Source organism: Elephas maximus, chromosome 2 (genome assembly GCF_024166365.1).
Source record: "Elephas maximus indicus isolate mEleMax1 chromosome 2, mEleMax1 primary haplotype, whole genome shotgun sequence".
Lineage (NCBI taxonomy): Eukaryota > Metazoa > Chordata > Mammalia > Proboscidea > Elephantidae > Elephas > Elephas maximus.
Genome location: NC_064820.1, coordinates 156815254 through 156839076, shown reverse-complemented (window position 1 = coordinate 156839076; position 23823 = coordinate 156815254). Strand labels below are relative to the sequence as shown.

The 23823-nt window shown below is 38.1% G+C and overlaps 1 protein-coding gene across 7 annotated transcripts in view; it reads left to right on the top strand.

Moving 5' to 3' along the window:
* Positions 1 to 22340, top strand: part of NR3C1 (nuclear receptor subfamily 3 group C member 1) — a 117760-nt gene extending 95420 nt beyond the window's left edge. For all 7 annotated transcript variants that reach the window (XM_049873969.1, XM_049873967.1, XM_049873968.1 and 4 more), the window contains exons 6-9: positions 543 to 687; positions 5684 to 5814; positions 17409 to 17566; positions 18131 to 22340. In XM_049873969.1, the coding sequence (XP_049729926.1) occupies positions 543 to 687; positions 5684 to 5814; positions 17409 to 17566; positions 18131 to 18283 (587 nt within the window). In that variant the 3' untranslated portion in view covers positions 18284 to 22340. The remainder of the gene's footprint in view (positions 1 to 542; positions 688 to 5683; positions 5815 to 17408; positions 17567 to 18130) is intronic.
* Positions 22341 to 23823: the final 1483 nt, after the last annotated feature.

Sequence of the window (23823 nt, the reverse complement as noted above, 5' to 3'; positions counted from 1 at the left end):
AGTCAAAGTTCCCTTATTGGGACTTGATGTGGAACAGCAGAGGTCAGTGTTAGTGCCAGCTCTAACTCTCCAGAAAAAGAAACAGAGGGGAATTGACAAGCTTGGATACAGATAGTTAGGGACATAACGAGAAGGGGTAGCCTGACCTCCATAATCTCTGTTCTGCCAAGGGGGAAAAAAGTATACATATCAGAGGAAATTTTTTATTTAAATTCATTGATTGAGTACTGTCCCAAGCCAGCGCTCTCAGCTTTCTATTTTGCTATTTAGTTCATATTTATTTAGATAGGGAGAAGGTGACCAAAAAACTGGCTTTTTTTTTTTTTTTTTTTTTACATTGAATACTATTAAAAAGCACTGAGGGTTTGGGTCTGAAGATGACAAAAGAAAACTGTGCCAAGTTAATGCTTCATTTTCTCTATTTGTTAGTAGTTCTTCCAAACAAGTCTAATTGATATCGGGTCTTTGCCTGTTCCCATAACAGATGACGTTCTCTTTAGCAATTAGGATGTTCCCTCATAGCTTTATTTCTGTTAATTCAGGATTCAGGAACTTACACCTGGATGACCAAATGACCCTACTGCAGTACTCATGGATGTTCCTCATGGCATTTGCCCTGGGATGGAGATCATATAGACAAGCAGGTGGTAGCTTGCTGTGTTTTGCTCCTGATCTGGTTATTAACGAGTAAGTTGTATGTGAGTCATTTCCCCTGTACTGAAAGACTATTTTTAACCAGATGGTGTTTTCCTGATAGACTACTGCTGTGATAATTCAGGACTGAATCAGTCCTACCAGGTATATTGGAACTGGGGAGACTTGGAATAGAGTTGTGTATCAGTGCTTTGGGCAAGCCCAGTGTGATGCAGAGTGAATGTGCATGTGCCATTCTTACTGTCCCAGGACATATCTAAAGATGTTTTTTAAACAGTGGGCATTTCTGGGATCAATACAGTCTATGGCATGTTAACAAGGCATCTTACTGTGATATTGTTTTAATTCCATGACCCTATTCTAGGAAGGAAAAGGGACACGGTAAAACTCTGTTGATCTCACTGTTAGGGAATAATAATTACAGATGAGGACATATAGGCTGAAGGAGTGGGAGGTATGGACCCAGAGACTACAGGTATTTCTGCATGGCAATGCTTGCTCAGTGTCAATGACTTGGAAAGAGCATGGAAGCTTTTTTTTTTTTTAAAGATTTTACGAGACAGCTGTCTCAGTTGTATAGTGCTGCTGTAACAAATATCACAAGTGGGTGACTTTAACAAACAAAAATTTATTTTCTCCCCTTTAGGAAGCTAAAAGTTCAAATTCAGGGTGCCAGCTCTAGGGGAGGGCTTTCTCTCTGTCAGCTCTAGAGGAAGGTCCTTGTCTCTCCTGAGCTTTTGCACCTGGGCAATCTTCATGGCTTGGCATGTGTCTTCCCCCATCTCTGCTTCTCTTGCTTGCTTGTTAAATCTCTTTTATATCTCATAAAAAATTGACTCAAGATACACTCTACACTAATCCTGTCTCATTCCTATAACAAAGACAACCCATTTCCAAATAGAATTATAACCACAGACGTAGAGGTTAGGATTTAGAACACGTATTTTTTGGGGACACAGTTCAATCCATAACAGTCAACTGTTCTCTCATCTTCTAGGCCTATGCTTCTATCTGAAGTATTTCAAGTGTCCATTCCCCCTTACCTCATTGCAATTTTTCCTAACTGGTTTCCTGCCTTCAATGTATCCTTCCCGTGTTGGCTATATTTTTCTTCCTAAAGCACAAATTAAATCAATTAAAACTTGCATTCATTGTGTATCATTTCATTTTGTGCTGAGTTAAAATTATTCTACTTTAGTAGTTTGACAGAGTCAACACACCTGATTGTTACCAATTTTACAAATAACCTGGTTTTTAAAAAACAATTCTGATCATATCACACACCTTCCCAACACAGAGATGTCTTCACTGTCCCCTCACTGACCACCAAGTGTCTCCTTAGCGTGGTCCTTTAGGCTCTCCAGAGCTCGGCCTCGCCTTCTCTCCCATTGTTCTCCTTCACGTACCAAACAGACCCTCAGCTCAAAATGTTGACCTCACCATAGATGATCTCTCCGCTGTACATCCCCAGGTCTTAACACTTTCTACCTTGTATTACTACTATCTGTGCCCATCTCCTTTATTAGAATGTAAGCAGGGAATTCATACACACACACACACACACACTCCCTCATGGTCTCAAACAGAGTATAAAATGAAGATGTATGTTTATATGGGGAAAAGATAGGTATTTCTTTCATTGTAAGCTCTGCATGCTGCTGATAAAAGTTCCAAAAAATTAATGAAATCTTAAACCACATTAGAATAACAGTCCCATTGTACTCTATGCCAGTCATCAATAGTTTGTGTTCAGAGCTGGGTACCAGATTAAGAGTAACACTGACAACCTGGAACGTGTCCAGAGTGGCAAGGAGTTTGAAAATTAACACTGACTGATGAACAGGGGCTATTTGAAGGAAAGAGAAAAGGAGATTTGAGAGGGAGAAGGACAGCCTGAAATGATATTCCCTGAAGATATAACAAAGATAATGGGTGGAAGTTATAGAAAAGTGTTTATTTGAGCTGAGTGTTAAACGGAAGGTCTTCTTTTATAAAGTTATTATGTTTTAGCAAGGACTGGATGATACTAGCCCCAGATATTTTAAAAGAGATTCTTAGGCATTGTGTGAGAAGCCACAGGTAGTGGGGTAATTCTAGAGCCGAGACGTCTCTTTCCTATACTAAACCAAAAAAATCCAAACCCATTGCCATTGAGTCGATTCCAAGTCATAGCAACCCTCAAAGACAGAGCAGAACTGCCCCGTAGGTTTCCAAGGCTATAAATCTTTAAGGAAGCAGACTGCTACATCTTTCTCCTGTGGAATGTCTAGTGGGTTTGAATCACCGACGTTTCACTTAGCATCCGAGCACTTAACCACTGCACCACATATCTGGCAGTATGGATGGGAACTACCTAAAGGAGATATTTCTGGTTTCCCTTCCACTAGGCTGCCTCCATAGAAATCTGGTCTAGAATTCCTGACCGAACTGTTGAGTTAAACTGGTGCCGTTTCTCCATTGGTGAGTGATTCTGAGCACTCTTGTAGGAGCGTGGAATATAACACAGAACACAATAGATGAGGCCCCTGCTAACACTGTTAATGGGGGAAGTCAAACAAATAAATAACCAAAACTATTTCAGAGAGTCATAATAGTGTAACTAGGGGAGGAAAAAGGTGCTACTTAAGATTTTGTGACCATAGAAGGCTTCTCTAAGGAGCTGAGCACTAAATGGTACAAAACAACAAGTTATGTGAAAGGGTAGGGCATTCCAGGGAGAAGAAATGACTACAAAATTATCACGTATGAGGAGCTGAGAGAAGGCCACTGAGGATTTAGTGTGAGTTTAGGAAATAGACAGGGCCAAGTCAAGCAGAATCTTCTAGGCCATGAAAAAGAGTTTAAATTTTAATTTAGGTGCAAGATGACGACAGTGGAGGCCCTAGAGGATAACACTATGGAGAATGAATTAGAGGGGAATAACAAATATTTATCACACTCCTAATACGTGCCTGTCACATGACTGTAGCAGAGAACAAGGCGAACAGAGTTCTTGTCCTTAAGTTGCTTACGTTTTAATAATAAATAATTTCAAATTGTGACAGTATTTACTAGAGAGGGGTCTGCTTAAGATATGTGGCTAATGGCCTCTTGAACGAGGTGCCATTTGAGCTGACACCTGAAGGAGATGACCAGGCTTCCTAGTGAGAAGCATGACAACACGAGGCATGTTGTGACACAGATTCACTGTAATCCATGAAGGGACCATATCTCAGCCCACAGCTAGTAGGCACTGCCATATGCTTGGCCCCACTACCCACACAAACCTCCAAGTATCTGTATCAGAGCAAGAAGTTACCTGGACTGTCTATTGACAAGAAGAGGAAGGACAGTTTAAACTACCCCATCACAATTTAACAAGGTTTAAGTTGTTTGATTTAATTTTAAATTAACTGGTAAACATATTTAACTTGTACATAAACACAGGACATTTAAAATCTTTAAGTACGTACTGCCCACTTTAGAATCCAACCATGCTTACTTAAAAGCATCAGGTTGCAATATTTATTTACAGTCACTTCCTTAAAAGCAATTTGAAGTCATTTAATTTGGATTAAAGGAAACACCTACTTATCCTCCTCTTTTATAAAACTAATCTAATTTAGGGTTTTTATTAATATGGCGCTCAAATTTCAAGTGAAGCAGTTACAGCATAACCCAGTCATGCCACATAACATACGTAAAACAGGAATTAATAGAAATTTTTCCTGAAAAAAATCGCATTAGTTTAATTTCCATTGTAAATATAGAACAGTGCTTTTTGAAAATTTCAGTTAAAGAATTATTTTAACACTTTTACTCAGTGTTCAGTTTTATTGGAGGACAGATGGTTTATAGGAAAGTGGTTTCCCATTCTTGTGTCTTTATGCTGCTGTTTATGACGATGGGGAGATCTGTCTTCTCTTAACCCACTTGTTTCCATGCTGCTCTGGTTTGTGAGAGGCAGATTTGGGTTGTCAGAAAGTCTTTATTCACTTTCTGACCCTCTGGGTAGCTATAAACAGTCTGTTACACGGTTGTCATTAGGTTTGAATGTTGTAAAAAATGGTTTCTTTTTAAGCCAACTAGAATGATTGTTGTAATTTGCAGTTACATGAGGAGTATTGCCATGAAGAAACTAAAGGAGAAAAAGATACTTCCTAGAAAAGGAATGCTTGATGACTATTAAAAGATTAGGAAGGTGCCCCTTTGATAAGAGCAGATTTTTAAGTCAGGCGAGCTCCTCTGGGATCACTTTGGCAGTATACAGTCATGGCTGATTTATTTGATTACATAAAGAAATAAACCCACCCTTCAGTAGAGAAAAAGTAATAGCCTTGTTTATTTCTGTTAAGTTCAAGATCACTTCTTGTCAGAAACTAAAAAGAAAGATCTTGAAGTACTTTAAAAGCCAGGAACCAGGCACAATTTCAGTCTTCTAGTGTCATTTCAAAAGTCAGGAAACTTTAGAGATGTATTTGAAAATGGCAGATGTGATACTCACTGCTGAGAATCATAATCGAGAATTGATTTGGTACCTTTAGCAAAAAGAATATTCAGTCACATGTGTTTGTCAGACACAGATTTAGGGTATAAGAAAGTTCTAGTTCTGGCCCATTGCATAGCTGTAAATAATTATCACTCATGGTTGTCTTTAGGAAGGGATGTTGTTTAAAAAAAAAAATCTAACTGCTAACTGGGTAGAATCTAAAACTGTGTTGTCTAATTGGCCATATTAAAATGATACCATAAAGCCCTGATTTTAATAAGCAACTGGTAATAAATTCTGTAGGAATAAGTTCTAAATACTTAAGTATTTTCTCCAGTGTAAAATTAGATTATTAAGAGTCTCTTTAGATGCTCTAAGCCCAGGAGTAAGTTTAAGGAAAATTTTCCAAAGTTCTGATATTACTGGCAGTTAGCATTAATAGCAGTAGTTACACTATCCTTTATGAGGCCATAGTTTTGCAAAAGTAAAATAACAAATGTACTTCTTGAGGAACTAGCACTACTTCTTTCTAACCCAAGCAATGATATTTGTCTTTCACAGGCAGAGAATGTCTCTACCCTACATGTATGACCAATGTAAGCATATGCTGTATGTTTCCTCTGAGTTGCAGAGACTTCAGGTATCTTATGAAGAGTATCTCTGTATGAAAACCTTACTGCTTCTCTCTTCAGGTTGGTAGAACACCACTTCACTTCTAAATATGTCAAAAGCAAAAATACAAAAGTCTAGAAATAATGGTTTATTAATATGCACAGTACTAATAATTATACCAAGTCTACTATTAATTTCTGCTAGTCAGATGATTTAGATTTTCATAAATGTAAAATTTTAATAAGGCATAGTCAGCAATAGACATATAGGTATAGTGGAGAAATATATATATATATATATATATATATATATATATATATATATATATATATATACGGCACAGGGTTGTGTCTTGATCTAGAATTTGTGCAGACTACTTCTTCCTATTCTGTGACCTTTGATAATGCTACTATAGGAGAAATGGAGAAAGAAAGCCAATTAGGATTAATTTTTTACTTTTCTATATTAGAGGAGCCCTCGTAGCACAGTGCCTAAGCACTCACCTGCTAATCAAAACGTCGGTGGTTCAAACACACCCACTGACTCTGCAGGAGAAAGATTATGGCCTTGGAAACCCCCTATGGGGGAAGTTTTACTCTGTCCTATAGGGGTTGCTATGATTGGAATCAACTCGATGGCAACGGTTTTTGGTTTTTTTATAGGGTTGCTATGAGTTGGAATTGACTCAATAGCAATGGGTTTTGTTTTTTTTTTTTTGATTTTACACTGTTATTGGTCAAAATTTCTAGTTACATGATGAGTGCTGACATGTATTATAAGAAATTATGGGAGAAAAGATACATCCTAGAATAGGTGTAAAAAAAAGAATAGGTATGCTTCATTAATTACTATTAGGGATTGATTGGTAGCATTGGAGCTAGACTGTTGGACAGAAGTGTTTTATCTAGAAAACAGCAACAAGAGTTTATAAAACAACCTTGATCAATAACAGAAAGATAGCTGGAAAAGAATCCCAAAATATTTGGAGATTAAACAAGATACTTCTAAATAACACATGGGTCAAAGAAAAAGTCTCAAAAGAAATTTTAAAATATTTTGTACAAAATGAAAATACAACTTATCAAAAGTTGTAGGATACAATGAAAGCAGTGCTCAGAGGAAAATTAACAGCATTGAATGCATGTATTAGAAAAGAAGAAAAAGCTAAAATCAATCATCTTAACATCCACCTATAAGAAACTAGGGAAAGAAAAGCAGTATAAACCTAAAGCAAACAAAAGAAATAAAATAATTATAGCAGAACTTGATGAAATTGAAAACAGGAAATCAGTAGTGAAAATCGATGAAACCAGAAGCTGGTTACTTAAAAAGATCAATAAAATTGATAACCCTCTAGCCAGGCTACTAGAAAAAAAGAAGGAAGGAATTATTAATATTAGAAATGAAAGAAGAGTCATCACTACTTATCCCATAGGATAATAAAGGGATATTATGAACAAATCTATGCCAAGTAATTTGATCTCCTACATGAAATGGACCAGTTCCTTGAAAGATACAAACTACCAAAACTCCTACAAGGAGAAAAGGATAATATGCATACGCCTAATATATATGAAAGAAATTGAATCAGTAATTAAAAATCTTCCCAAAAAGAAAGCATGAGGTCTAGATGGCTTCACTGGTGAATTCAGCCAACATTTAAGGAAGAAATGATACCCATTCTATAAGGCCAGCATTAACCAAATACCAAAACCAGATAAAGAAATACAAGAAAGGAAAATTTCAGACCAATAGCTCTCATAAACATAGATGCAGAAATCTTCAACAAAGTAATAGCAAATCCAATCTAAATATATGTAAAAATAACTATACACCATGACCAAGGGGGATTTATTCTACATATGCAACACTGGTTTAACATTCAAAAATCATCAACAGCCTGAAGAAAAAAAATCACATGATCATATCAATAGAAGCAGAAAGGACATTTGAAAAAATCCAATATATTCACTGTAAAAACCTTCAGCAACCCAGAACTAGAGAGGGACTTCCTCAATTTGATAAAGACTATCTACAAAAAAATCTACAGCTAACATCATATGTAATAGGGAGAAATTAGATGCTCGCTCTTCTAAAATGGATGACAAAGCAAGGATATCCCCTTTTACCACTCTTACTCAACATCATACTAATGCAATAAGACAAGAAAAGGAAGTAAAAGGTATATAGACTGGGAAAGAAGAAATAAAAGTGCCTTTGTTCACAGATGACATGATGGTCTATATAGAAAATACCAAAGAATCAACCAAAGAACTCCTGAACTAATAAGTGATTATAGCAAGGTTTGTCGTACTGTGGGGGCTTGAGTGTTGCTGTGATGCTGGAAGCTATGCCACTGGTATTCAGATACCAGCAGGGTCACCCACGGAGGACAGGTTTCAGCTGAGCTTCCAGACTAAGACAGACTAGGAAGAAGGACCCGACAGTCTACCTCTGAAAAGCATTAGCCAGTGAAAACCTTATGAACAGCAGCAGAGCACTGTCTGATATAGTGCTGGAAGATGAGCCCCCCAGGTTGGAAGGCACGCAAAGGATGACTGGGGAAGAGCTGCCTCCTCAAAGTAGAGTCAACCTTCATGACATGGATGGAGTAAAGCTTTCAGGACCTTCATTTGCTGATACGGCACAACTCAAAATGAGAAGAAACAGCTGCAAATATCCATTAATAATTGGAACCTGGAATGGATGAAGTATGAATCTAGGAAAATTAGAAATCATCAAAAATGAAATGGAACGCATAAACATCGATATCCTAGGCATTAAGTGAACTGAAATGGACTGGTATTGGCCATGTTGAATTGGACAATCATATACTCCACTATGCTGGAATGACAACTTGAAGAGGAATGGTCTTGCATTCATCGTCAAAAAGAACATTTCAAGATCTATCCTGAAGTACAATGCTGTCAGTGATAGGATAATATCCATACGCCTACAAGGAAGACCAGTTAATATGACTGTTATTCAAATATACACGCCAACCACTAGGGCCAAAGATGAAGAAATAGAAGATTTTTATCAGCTGCTGCAGTCTGAAATTGATCAAACATGTAATCAAGATGCATTGATAATTACTGGTGATTTTAATGCGAAAGTTGGAAACAAAGAAGGATCAGTAGTTGGAAAATACGGCCTTGGTGATAGAAACACTGCTGGAGATCGAATGATAGAATTTTGCAAGACCAACGACTTCTTCATGGCAAATACCTTCTTTCACCAACATAAACGGCGACTATACATATGGACCTCGCCAGATGGAATACACAGAAATCAAATTGACTACATCTGTGGAAAGAGACAATGGAAAAGCTCAATATCATCAGAACAAGGCCAGGGGCCGACTGTGGAACAGACCATCAATTGCTCATATGCAGGTTCAAGCTGAAACTGAAGAAAATCAGAGCAAGTCCACGAGAGCCAAAATATGACCTTGAGTATATCCCACCTGAACTTAGAGACCATCTGAAGAATAGATTTGATGTATTGAACACTGGTGACCAATGACCGGACGAGCTGTGGAATGACATCAAGGACATCATCCATGAAGAAAGCAAGAGGTCATTGAAAAGACAGGAAAGAAAGAAAAGACCAAGATGGATGTCAGAGGAGACTCTGAAACTTGCTCTCGAACATCGAGCAGCTAAAGCAAAAGGAAGAATTGATGAAGTAAAAACTAAACAGAAGATTTCGAAGGGTGGCTCGAGAAGACAAAGTATTATAATGACATGTGCAAAGAGCTGGAAATGGAAAACCAAAAAGGAAGAACACGCTAGGTGTTTCTCAAACTGAAAGAACTGAAGAAAAAATTTAAGCCTCGAGTTTCAGTTGTGAAGGATTCTATGGGGAAAATATTAAATGACGCAGGTAGTATCAAAAGAAGATGGAAGCTCATTCAAAGACGTCACCAAAAGAGTAAAAAGACTACCTACAGACTGGGAAAAAGTTTTTAGCTGTGACATTTCTGATCAGCGCCTGATCTCTAAAATGTACATGATACTGCAAAAAGACAAATCACCCAATTAAAAAATGGGCAAAAGATATGAATAGACACTTCACTAAAGAAGACATTCAGGTAGCTAACAGATTTATGAGGAAATGTTCATAATCATTAGCCATTAGAGAAATGCAGATCAAAACTACAACGAGATTTCATCTCACTCCAACAAGGCTGGCATTAATCCCCAAAACACAAAATAATAAATGTCGGAGAGGCTGTGGAGAGATTGGAACACTTACACACTGCTGGTGGGAATGTCAAATGGTACAACCACTTTGGAAATCAATTTGGCGCTTCCTTAAAAAGTTAGAAATAGAACTACCATACAATCCAGCAATCCCACTCCTTGGAATATATCCTAGAGAAATAAGAGCCTTTACACGAACAGATATATGTACACCCATGTTTACTGCAGCACTGTTTACAACAACAAAAACATGGAAGCAACCAAAGTGCCCATCAATGGATGAATGGAGAAATAAATTATGGTATATTCACGCAATGGAATACTACGCATCGATAAAGAACAGTGACGAATCTGTGAAACAGTTCATAACATGGAGGAACCCGGAAGGCATTATGCTGAGTGAAATTAGTCAGATGCAAAAGGACAAATATTGCATAAGACCACTATTATAAGAACTTGAGAAACAGTTTAAACTGAGAAGAAAACATTCTTTTGTGGTTACGAGATGGGGGAGGGAGGGAGGGTGGGAGAGGAGTATTCACTAATTAGATAGCAGATAAGAACTACTTTAGATGAAGGGAAAGACAGCACACAATACAGGGGAGGTCAGCACAATTGGACTAAACCAAAAGCAAAGAAGTTTCCTGGATAAACTGAACGCTTCGAAGGCCAGCATGGCAGGAGTCTGGGGACCATGGTTTCACGGGACATCTAAGTCAATTGGCATAGTAAAATCTATTAACAAAACATTCTGCATTCCACTTTGAAGAGTGGCGTCTGGGGTCTTAAACGCTAGCAAGCAGCCATCTAAGATGCATCAATTGGTCCCAACCCACCTGGATCAAAGGAGAATGAAGAACACCAAGGACACAAGGCAATTACGAGCCCAAGAGACAGAAAGGGCCACATGAACCAGCGACTACATCATCCTGAGACCAGAAGAACTAGATATGGTGCCCGGCTATAACCGATGACTGCCCTGAGAGGGAACACAACAGAGAACCCCTGAGGGAGCAGGAGAGCAGTGGGATGCACACCCCAAATTCTCATAAGACCAGACTTAAGGGTCTGACTAAGACTGGAAGGACCCCGGTGGTCATGGCCCCCAGACCTTCTGTTGGCCCAGGACAGGAACCATTCCCAAAGCAAACTCTTCAGACATGGATTGGACTGGACAATGGGTTGGAGAGGGATGCTGGTAAGGAGTGAGCAGGTGGACACTTGAGACTAGGTTGGCATCTCCTGTCTGGAGGGGAGACGAGAGGGTGGAGGGGGTTAGAAGCTGGCAAAAAGGACATGAAAAGAGAGAGTGGAGGGAGAGAGCAGGCTGTCTCATTAGGGGGAGAGTAATTGGGAGTGTGTAGCAAGGTGTATATGGGTTTTTGTGAGAGACTGACTTGATTTGTAAACTTTAACTTAAAGCACAATAAAAATTAATAATAATAAAAAAAAGAGATGGAAGGAATACACACAGTCATTATCCCAAAAAGAATTAGTCAATGTTCAACCATTTCAAGAGGCAGCATATGATCAGGAACCAATGGTACTGAAGGAAGAAGTCCAAGCTGCTCTGAAGGCATTGGCAAAAAACAAGGCTCTAGGAATTGATGGACTATCAATTGAGATGTTTCAACAAACAGATGCAGCACTGGAGGTGCTCACTCGTCTATGCCGAGAAATATGGAAGACAGCTTCCTGGCCAACTGACTGGAAGAGATCCATATTTATGCCTATTCCCAAGAAAAGTGATCCAACCGAATGTGGAAATTGTAGAACAATATCATTAACATCACACGCAAGCAAAATTTTGCTGAAAATCATTCAAAAAACGGTTGCAGCAGTATATCGACAGGGAACTGCCAGGAATTCAGGCCAGTTTCAGAAGAGGACGTGGAACCAGGGATATCATTGCTGATGTCAGATGGATCCTGGCTGAAGGCAGAGAATACCAGAAGGATGTTTACCTGTGTTTTATTGACTATGCAAAGGCATTCGACTGTGTGGATCATAACAAACTGTGGATAACATTGCAAAGAATGGGAATTCCAGAACACTTAATTGTGCTCATGAGGAACCTTTACATAGATCAAGAGGCAGTTTTTCGGACAGAACAAGGGGATACTGATTGGTTTAAAGTCGGAAAAGTTGTGCGCCATGGTTGTTTTCTTTCACCATACCTATTCAATCTGTATGCTGAGCAAATACTACAAGAAGCTGGACTATATGAAGAAGAACGAGGCAGCAGGATTGGAGCAAGACTCATTAACAACCTGCGTTACTCAGATGACACAACCTTGCTTGCTGCAAGTGAAAAGGACTTGAAGCACTTACTAATGAAGATCAAAGACCACAGCCTTCAGTATGGATTGCACCTCAACATAAAGAAAACAAAAATCCTCACAACTGGACCAATGAGCAACATCATGATAAGTGGAGAAAAGATTGAAGTTGTCATGGATTTCATTTTACTTGGATCCACAATCAACAGCCATGGAAGCAGCAGTAAAGAAATCGAAAGACGCATTGCATTGGGTAAATCTGCTGCAAACGACCTCTTTAAAGTGTTGAAGAGCAAAGATGTCACCTTGAAGACTAAGGTGAGCCTGACCCAAGCCACGGTATTTTCAATTGCATCATATGCATGTGAAAGATGGACAGCGAATAAGGAAGACCGAAGAAAAATTGATGCCTTTGAATTGTGGTGTTGGCGAAGAATAGTGAATATACCACGGACTGGCAGAATGAATAAATCTGTCTTGGAAGAAGCAAAACCAGAATGCTCCTTAGAAGCAAGGATGGCAAGCCTGTGTCCTACATACTTTGGACATGTTGACAGGAGGGATCAGTCTTTGGAGAAGGACATCATGCTTGGCAGAGTACAGGGTCAGCGGAAAAGAGGAAGACCCTCAGCGAGGTGGATTGACACAGTGGCTGTAACAATGGGCTCAAGCATAACAACTATTTTAAGGATGGTGCAGGACCAGGCAGTGTTTCGTTCTGTTGTGCATAGGGTTGCTGTGAGTCGTAACTGACTCAACGGCACCTAACAACAACAGCATACAAGGTTAATATATAAAAGTCAGTTGCTTCCCTATATAATACTAGCAATGAGCAATTGGAATTTAAAATTAAATAACATAGTACCATTTACATTAGTAGCAAAAAAATGAACTAGTTGCCATTGAGTCAATTCAGTCACATAGTGACCCCATGTGTGTCAGAGTAAAATTGCTTCACAAAAAGTTTTTTTATGTTAATGAGTTTAAGAAGTATTAATATTTCAATCAAGGCAAGAGAATTTTCCACAACCGAGTAAAAATACATAAAGGTCATTGTTAGAGACCTGTTTTAAGGTAGCATATTATAGCAGTAAGTATGTGGAGCCCTGGTGACACAGGGGTTAAGTGATATGGCTGCTAACCAAAAGGCTGGCAGTTCAAATCCACCAGCCACTCCTTGGAAACCCTATGGGGCAGTTCTGTTCTGTCCTATAGGGTTGCTTTGGGTCAGAATCCTACATTTTATTCACTTTTCTATTTGTTTCTAGCAAGGAGGGAATTCCAGACAGTACTTACTCCCTAAGGCCAGAAGTGAATGTAATGCCGGTGATTTTAACACTGAAAAGTTAGAAAAAAAATGATACAAATGTATCATTTACCCAAAAGTTTGAGATGGATGAAATTTTTTTTTTTATTGAATAATACTTCACCCATAATTGCTTTTAACATTATAACTGGCTAGCAAGAAAAAAATCATAATCATTTATAGAATCAACAATAGATTATCTATAATACAGTAATGCGTAAAATTACCCCCATTTTTAACATGATGGCCTCTTATCATTCTTTGTATATTTATATGATATATATATATATATATATATATATATATATATATATATATATATATATATATATATATCATGCTTTATAGGATCAAAACATTTTCATACATATTCTTTGGCCTAATCCTAATCACAATCCATGAGAAAGACAGAGCAGAGGATAATTATTCTGATTTTAAAAAGGATATAGAGGCTCAGGGCGGTTATACCAAAGTCCACCTGGCAAGTAAGAAGTAAATGAAGACTTCACTGCTTTTCCCCTACATCAGCATTTTCCAAAATGTCAGCCACAGTGAAGTTTAGGGAAGAATGCATACTGTATTCCCCTGCCTGGAGAGTCACAGTGTGTAATAATGCCTCCAAAATGCCCTGAAATTAAGAAATCTGCCTCATCTCTTTGTATTAAGCATTTAACTTTTCTTAAATGTTGACGACCAATTTCTTTTTTCCCTAACCATCGTTAACACAAAATTGGTGTTCCTTAGGAGCACGCTTTGGTCGTGCAGCACTCTCCAAAAGTCATAATTTCTGTAGGATTAAGTGAAACCATGATTAGTTAACTAAGACCCCCTGTTCACTGTCTTTTTTACTGGTATCAATTTTTGAAGAGTAATATACAAAAATACTGATTTTTTTCAAACCGGTTTTACAATCTAGAATCTATGACCTATTTTCTGTATTTCTAACTATGTAAAGGAGGCAGCCATTTTCTCCCCAGCAACGTATATATAGGCTACGTAAAAAATCAAGTTTGTTTTGAGATACAATCATATCAACTCAGTATGTTAACACACTAATAAAATGTATCATACGCTGATTTTAAGGTTTTCATTGACGGATGAAACCCCAGATAGTCCAAGGTGTAATTAGTGGAAGACACAGTATTGTTGAAGCCTGTTGTCTCGGCACCAGAATTAAACTCAAGCACGGCATGACAGCTAAGGTTAACTAAATATGCACTGTACTATTTCATTTGGTCGTCTAAATAGCTGTGTGAAGTAGAGAAGAAGGTGGCCTCACAAGCTCCCTTTCATAGATGAGAGATCAAGTGATTTACCCAAGGTCAAGTCCACTTTGAGGACTAAGGTGTGCCTGACCCAAGCTAAGGTATTTTCAGTCACCTCATATTCATGCAAAAGCTGGACAAGGAATAAGGAAGACTGAAGAATTGATGCCTTTGAAGTATGGTGTTGGTGAAGAATCTTGACTATACTATGGACTGCCAGAAGAATGAACAACTCTGTCTTGGGAGAAGTACAGCCAGGATGTTCCTTAGAAGAGAGGATAGCAAGACTTCACCTCACATACTTTGGACATGTTATCAGGAGGGACTAGTCCCTGGAGAAGGACATCATGCTTGGTAAAGGGTCAGCATAAAACAGGAAGACCCTCAGTGAGATGGACTGACACAGTGGCTGCAACAATGGACTCAAACATAGCCAACAATTGTGAAATGTGCAGGACTGGACAGTGTTTCATTCTGTTGTGCATGGGGTCACTAAGAGTCAGAACCTGCTGGATGGCACCTAACAAGTTCTCCAGTTCTCTTTTATCACGTATTCTCTCAGCTGTAGTTTCATGATTCTTTGAAATCATGCCTGTATTTTAAAATGATAGTCAGCATAAGTTTTGAAGTGTGCTGTTTAATGCCCAAGTTGTATATAGTCAGCCCTCCATATCCGTGGGTTCTGCATCTGTGGATTCAACCAATCAGGGATTGAAAATATTCTAAAAGAAAGTAGTTCCAAAAAGCAAAACTTGAATCTGACATGCACTGAACGAGCACTATGCTAAATCCACACAAATGAAGTGATGTGTAGGCATGCCTTACTGTAGCCTCCCACCATTTCATAGATCCCAGTCTCTCTCCAGCACTCGTTGTTTGAGCATTGTTCACCTTGCATCTTGTTTATTCACTGCTTAGGCTGTGTGCACCCATTGTTTCTACAGGGAAAAAAAGGCTCCTAAAAAGCAATGAAGTGGTCAAAGCAGTCCCTTAAAGGCTAAAGGTTAGGGGGTTAGGCAAGTGAGAAGAAGGGAGTTTAAGGCTAGTAAGGGATGGCTAGCTAGCTCTGTAAAGTGCTACAGCCTCAAGAACTTCAAGATTATAGGAGAATTTGCATCAGCTGATGCCCAGGCAGCATCAGTGCTCCCAGAAGAGCTCAGGAAACTCACAGAGGACAAATATTGTATGAGACTACTATTATACATACTCAAGAAAAAGTTTACACACAGCAAAAAAAACAATCTTTGATGGTAGAGAAGTGTTTTTTTGGTGAAAGGAAAGACAACACAATATAGGGGAGGTCTGCGCAACTTGACCAAGGCAAAGCTATAGAAGCTTCCTAGACACATCTAAATACCTTGAGGCACTGAGTTACTGAGGTTGAGGGCTGGGGACCATGGTCTTGGGGGACATTTATGTCAGTCAGCATAACATAGTTCATAAAATGTTCTACATCCTACTTTGGTAAGGAGCATCGGGGGTCTTAAAAGCTTGCAGGCAGCCATCTAAAATACATCTATGGGTGCCATCACATTTGGAATAAAGGAGAATGAAGAAAACCAAAGATGCAAGGAAAATATTAGCCCAGAAGACTGATGGACCACATGAACCACACCCTCCACTAGCCAGAGCCTAGAAGAACTAGATGGTGCCCAGCTACCACCACCTACGGCTCTGTCAGGGAACACAACAGAGGGTCCCAGACAGAGTGGGAGAAAAATGGAGAACAAAGTTCAGATTCACAAAAAAAGATCAGACTTACTGGTCTGACAGAAACTGGAGGAACCCCCAAGAATGTGGCCCCTGGACACCATGCTAACTCAGAACTGAAGCCACTCCCAAAATATACCCCTCAGTCATAGACAGGCCTATAAAACAAACAGGAGCCCTGGTGTCATAGTGGTTAAGAGCTCAGCTGCTAATAAAAGGTTGCCAGTTGTTCAAATCCACTAGCCGCTCTTTGGAAACCCTATGGAGCAATTCTACTCTATCCTAGAGGGTCACTATGAGTCAGAACCGACTCCACTGCACCTAACAATAAAACAAACAGTAACACATGTGAGGAACGTGCTTCTTAGTTCAAGCAAGTGTACGAGACCAAATCGCAGCACCTGCTCGAAAGCAAAGATGAGAAGGCAGGAAGGGACAGGAGCTAGAGGAATGGACATGGAGAACCTGTGGTGGAAAGGGAAGGGGGAAAAATGCTGTCACATTGAAGCATTGCAACCAATGTCACAAAATAATTTGTGTATAAATTTTTGAATGAGAAACAAATTTGTGCTGTAAACTTTCACCTAAAACATAATCAAAAAAGAAAACTCATAGAAGAGAAAGGCTACCTTCAAGCGCCAGTCTTCAATTGTGAGGGAACAACTATTTATATAGCATTTACATTGTATTAAGTATTATAAGTAATCTAGAGATGATTTAAAGTATACAGGAGATGTGCATTGGTTATACACAAATGCTGTGCCATTTTATATAAGGGACTTGAGCATCCTGGTATTTTGGTATCCGCATGAAGTCCTGGAATCAGTTCCCCTCGGATACTGAGGGATGACTGTATATGTAAAGTTATAGCAAGAAAATTCTTTAATTGACTCCATCTTAACCTTTTAGTTCCTAAAGACGGCTTGAAGAGCCAAGAGCTGTTTGATGAAATTAGAATGACCTACATCAAAGAGCTGGGAAAGGCCATTGTCAAACGGGAAGGAAACTCCAGTCAGAACTGGCAACGATTTTACCAACTGACTAAACTCTTGGACTCCATGCATGATGTAAGTGTCAGACATAAAGCTGAACATAAGATGGACTTTCTGGAACATAAAGTATGTTTTGGTTAGTGTATATACCAATAGGGTTCCCCCCCAGTTTGTACATCTTGGTGGTCGTTTTAGTTCAATTTATGAACTTCACTTTGGCATACATTTTTCCTAAGACCAATTATCAAATATTTCATCTAGTTATATGCATATAACATTATATTATTACAGAATTTAACAGCACTTTTTTTTTAAAGGTGTAGAATTCCTTGTTTTTGTAGAATTCCTTGTTTTTGTACGATTAACCCCTTAAAGTAGAATAATACGTCCTTTCATATATATTATGATGTTGCAATTCATCATGCAACATTTAATTCCACATACAACTTAAAAAGATTAAAATGTCCCTTATGCTGGAGGGCTCATATTATTTAACTGTTCCCTTTTTACTTGGGGGAATTCCAGTAGAGGTGGGCATATTCTGGGTCAGATATAAAAATAATAATAGAGGTCAACAATCATGAAATCTCCCTACTGATCAATTTTTACTACTAATCATTACTATATCTTCTCTTGCAGGTAGTTGAAAATCTCCTTAACTATTGCTTCCAAACATTTTTGGATAAGACCATGAGTATTGAATTCCCAGAGATGTTGACTGAAATCATCAGCAATCAGATACCAAAATTTTCAAATGGAAAAATCAAAAAACTTCTCTTTCATCAAAAGTGACTGCCTTAATAAGAAAGATTGCCTTAAAGAAAGTTGAATTTACAGCTTTTATTGTACAAACTCTTAATGTGCAGGTTTTTTTTTTTTTTTCATTTTGTCTTTTTTGTTGTCATTGTTTTGTTTTAAATACGCACTACATGTGGTTTATAGAGGGCCAAGACTTGGCAACAGAAGCAGTTGAGTCATCACTTTTCAGTGGTGGGAAAAGTAGAAAGGGGAATTCATTAGTTGGTATATCCTGGAAATTAGACACAGTAATGTGGGGGTCATCCCCATTGTCAGGGAAGGATGGCACCTGAACAACCAGAGCCCCAAGTCTGTGTGACAAACTTTCTGCTCATAGTTTTCGCAGTTGGCTGGATAAAATTTTCTAGACTTTTTGTTGGTGTATTTTCCCCTGTATAGTTAAGGTAGCAATTTTTGATTTATGCATGGAAACCTGAAAAAAGTTTACAAGTGTATATCAGAAAAGGGAAGTCGTGCCTTTTATAGCTGTTACTGTCTGGTTTTAACAATTTCCTTTATATTCAGTGAACTACGCTTGCTCATTTTTTTCTTACATAATTTTGTATTCAAGTTGCCTGTTGTACAGCTGTTTAAGATGGGCAGCTAGTTCATAGCTTTCCTAAATAAACTCTAAACATTAATCTTCTGTGTGAAAATGGGTTGGTGCTTCTAACCTGATGGCACTTAGCTGTCAGAAGACCATAAAAATTGACTCAAATCTCCAGTATTCTTGTCAAAAAAAGCTCTTCTTTTGTATATATCTGCTTCAGTGGAGAATTACATAGGTTGTACAGATTAACCGTCCTAACTGGCATAGAGCACCTAGTCCAGCGACCTGCTTGGTAAACTGTGGATGAGGGTTGCAAAAGACTAATTAATTTAAAAAAAGAAAAAAAAAACTACCAAGAGGCCCTGTGTGTACCTAATACCCCATCTCTGAAATGGTTAGATGGCAAGAAAGTTGGTAAACTGTCTTTCAGGACCTTTTGTAGTAGTTTGTACAATGTCTTTAAGGTTCCAGGTAACCCAGCTGTATCACAGCTGAGAGATTTTTAATCAGACCAAATAATCCCTTTTCCTAAACTTTACCCAAAAAATACATCTCTAATAATACGGCAAAAATGGCTAGACACCCATTTTCACATTCCCATCTGTCACCGATTGGTTTCTCTTTCCTGATGATACAGGAAAGCTCAGCTACTGACTTTCGTGATTTAGAACTGTGTGTCAGACTCCGTGTGTGTAAAACACCGCATCCCTACTTGTGCCATAGAGTTTAACACAGTCTTGTGAATTCCTCCTCCCCTCTGTTGAGAATTCTCATTTTAAACAAATTAGAAGCTGTAGTAGCCCTTTCTGTGTGCACCTTACCAACTTTCTGTAAACTCAAAACCTAACATATTTACTAAGCCACAAGAAATTTCATTTCTACTTAAGGTGGCCAAATTATTTGTGTAATAGGAAACTGCAAATCTAATATTAAAAATATGAAACTTCTAATATATTTTTATATTTAGTTATAGTTTCAGATATATATCATATTGGTATTCACTAATCTGGGAAGGGCAGGGCTACTGCAGCTTTACATGCAATTTATTAAAATGATTGTAAAATAGCTTGTATAGTGTAAAATAAGAATGATTTTTAGATGAGATTGTTTTATCACGACATGTTATATATTTTTTGTAGGGGTCAAAGAAATGTTGATGGATAACCTATATGATTTCTAGTGTGCGTGAGCATTCATACAGGTAGCGATGGTCTCACAAACCAACAGGTGTCCTCTAGGGGAAGAGGGTGATGGAGACCAGCCGTGTGCAGTGAGGTTGCTGAAGCTCCATCTCCATTGGATCACAGAGGGTGTAATTCCTCTGCCTCCCACTCCAACCACCTTCTCATTCCAACAGCGAGTCTGCCAGCACAGGGCTAGCTTACTAACTCTCTACGCTCAAGTGTGTAAACGTGACAGACAGGTGGTACTTACATACTTACAGGCACCATCTAATAGCAGGGTTGCTTTTCACATACAGCCTCTCCAACAATTTAATATAAAAATAAAAACAGAGGCTTTAGAAGTTTGGCAATAATACACATAGAGGTTCCAGCAATATGTAAATTGTGCAGAATCTCACAGGTTGCCAACAATACACTAATTCCTTCCTGTCCTCCAATATGGGTTCATTTCCAGATAAAACGAGGACATGTTTATGTTTCTTTTTGAATCCTTTGAATGTTATTTGTTATTTTCAGCATTTTTGAGAAATTATTTAATAAAAAAGTGTAATCATTTCCTTTTTTGAATGATCTCTAAAAACGGAATGTTCCTTTTGCCATGGTTTAAACTGATCTCAAAGTATTTTCAAACGGTTTGTAGCCCAGCTGGATGTGAAAATTTATGGTGCCTACGAAATACCACTTGAATATCATTATCAACAACAGTGTTAAGTTTCAAAAAGAGCTTCTAAATTATTGTTCATTTAAAGAATGTTATATGGTTAAACTAGAAAGCACATCATACATTATTCTTTGGTCCCAACAACCTTGGCTCTAAAAAGATATAGTTCAGTGAAAATGGAGATGTGCATTTTGTTGTTAATAGGAAATCAAAACAACTACAGGAGGCTGTTGATTAGATGGGAAAAGAGGCTGTGCCCATTCAGAATACATGGGAAAGAAGAAAGTTATCTTAGGTTTGAGTACAATTATGGACTCAAGTGAAAAAAGATATGGTGCTATTTGAAAGCAGCTTCATTTTTTTTGTACGTGGTATCTTGCCACGCCAAACTGTTTGCAGTGACTTCCATGAGAGTTGGTGACATGCTTAGGTGACTCCCACAACAAATCCTGAAAAGTATTTTTAATAACTGCTGGAAAAGAAAAATGACTATTTTTAGGCCTTGCTGTGGGATACTATACAAGCTGAACTGAGTAAGCTAAGGAAATGATGCTTTGGGGTGTATACCTACTTGTAGAACTACAGGAAGGGAACCCAGAAGTGCACCTGCTTGGTTCTGGAAAAAAAAAAAAAAAACTTGGCCACCCCAAAGGAAAACTACCATGATCAGTACCTATGCTAATTGTCATAGCTTGATAATTAGCATAGGATGAGCTCTGGGCATGTGCATGAAGGAAAGCCAGCCTCACTTAAGACTATTGGGGGGAGGGGGAGGAATTCCAGTTTTACGTATCTATATGACCTATTATCAATAAATCTTATCATTTTAGTTCCCCTTTAAATACTCTAAATCTATATCACCATGGAATGAACAATCTAATTATACACTGATCTGTCCAAATGGATACACCTCAGCAGTCCTCGGTGAGAGTTCCATCTTGGTTGGTCACCAGACGACTGTAGCTGTAGATCAATGTGTTTATGTGCCTGATTTCAGTGTTGGAAGGGAAAATGAAAGCTTTGTAAAGAGGACACTTTAAACCACTTTGGATGGAAGTTTCATCATTTTCCAGACTATTCTCAGCCAGCCTGGTACTCTAGGGACTAGTGACCAGGTTTTCAGGAAAGGATTAGCTTCTTTGTAGAAAATACCTGAAAGAATTTATTTTCTGATGAAAGGCTGTATGAAAATACCCTCCTCAAAATAACTTGCTTAACTACATATAGATTCAAGTGTGTCAATATTCTATTTTGTATATTAAACAAATGCTATATAATGGGGACAAATCTATATTATTTGTGTATGGCATTAAGAAGCTTTTTCATTATTTTTTATCACAGTAATTTTAAAATGTGTAAAAATTAAAACCAGTGACTCCTGTTTAAAAATAAAAGTTGTAGTTTTTTTATTCATGCTGAATAATAATCTGTAGTGAAAAAAAAAAAAATGTCTTTTTACCTACGCAGTGAAATGTCAGACTGTAAAATTTTGTGTGGAAATGTTTAACTTTTATTTTTCATTTAAATTTGCTGTTCTGGTATTACCAAACCACACATTTGTACTTAATTGGCAGTAAATGTTAGTTAGCCATTTACAGCGATGCCAAATATGGAGAAACATCATAATAAAAAACAATCTGCTTTTTCATTATGTGACTCCAACATGCTTTTGTAGAATTTGTGCACTTCCAGTCTCCCTACTGTTTCCTCCTTGTTCTGCTGGAAATAAGAGTTACTACCTCAGGAGCCTTCAGATGATAAAGTAGACATTTTAAATGTCCATGTGGCACTGTTTGCATGCTAATATGGCATAAATTCAAAATTAGCTTAACTTTGGTGCTAGGGACCCAAAGACTATCCCATCCATGCCTCCAGTGGTTGTGTGCCAATTACCGCAAAGGGTAATAAGAGAAGGAAGAACTCGCGCATGAGGCAGCTCCAAAGAGACCAGTCTTTATCATGAAACGTGACGTTTTATGTAAACAAATGTTACCTAGTCAAAATCCTTACCTTACCTATTTTAAAATCTCTCCAACGGAAGGGGCATAAATATTTTAAGTCATAGCAGCACTGCACAATATAAAAGGTAAAGGTAGAGGAGGAAAGGTGGTAAACCAGGTCGTCTATACAATCTAGTCAGTATTTTCTAAAAACATTATTTTCAGGTCATATCCACCAACTCAATGACCAAACAAACTTTCCTATAAATATTCTTCTCCAATAGGAAGAATGAAGAAAACGAAAGATACAAGGGCAAGATTAGTCCAAAGGACTAATGGACCACATCTACCACAGCTTCCACCAGACTGAGTCCAGGACAACTAGATGGTGCCCGGTTACCACCACTGACTGCTCTGACAGGGATCACAATAAAGGGTCCCGGACAGAGCTGAAGAAAAACGTAGAACAAAATTCTAACTCAGAAAGACCAGACTTTCTGGCTTCTCCAGAAGAGACCTCTATCACGTTAAAATATATATATATATATTTAAAAATGAATTTGCCTTATCCATCATATGTGAATCAAGTATTTGCTACATGCCTGCTCTATGATGGAGATACAACATGAATAAGAAATACACCATCGCTACCCTCAATCACAAGGATTTGACGGAAAAGATGTGTGTAAGGAACCTCCTTTACCAGGGTCTTGTGGTTCAGTGCAAAAGCATAATATGTGACACCAGTATGTATACACGTTATTTCTTTACCATTTACTTCAAGTATAAACCTTAACATTGGTAAAACATTCACATACAATATACCAGTAAATCCTCACTCAGTGAATGAATGAATGAAATGAAAACAAATGCTGAGGAAGATACTAATTGTATAAAGACGGAAACTGGCTCAGCTTAAACAACCGATTCATAGCTGCGGATTTCCACTGTATTGAAGTCTGAATGGAAAACTTCTATAATGAGGTGTCAGAGAACATGCCTCTGGTCTTCAAGCCCGAGAGAACTGGTTTTTTTCTGTTTTTAAGTTAAAATGCTTTATTTTTTTTTACATTTGCTAGTACTTTACATTCACTGAGCATTTAGTATGTTTGTTACCAGGCACCACTTTATATATACATTATCTCATTTAATCTTAGCAACTCTGTAAAGTGCTACTGTAAAGTACGTATTGTATTTAT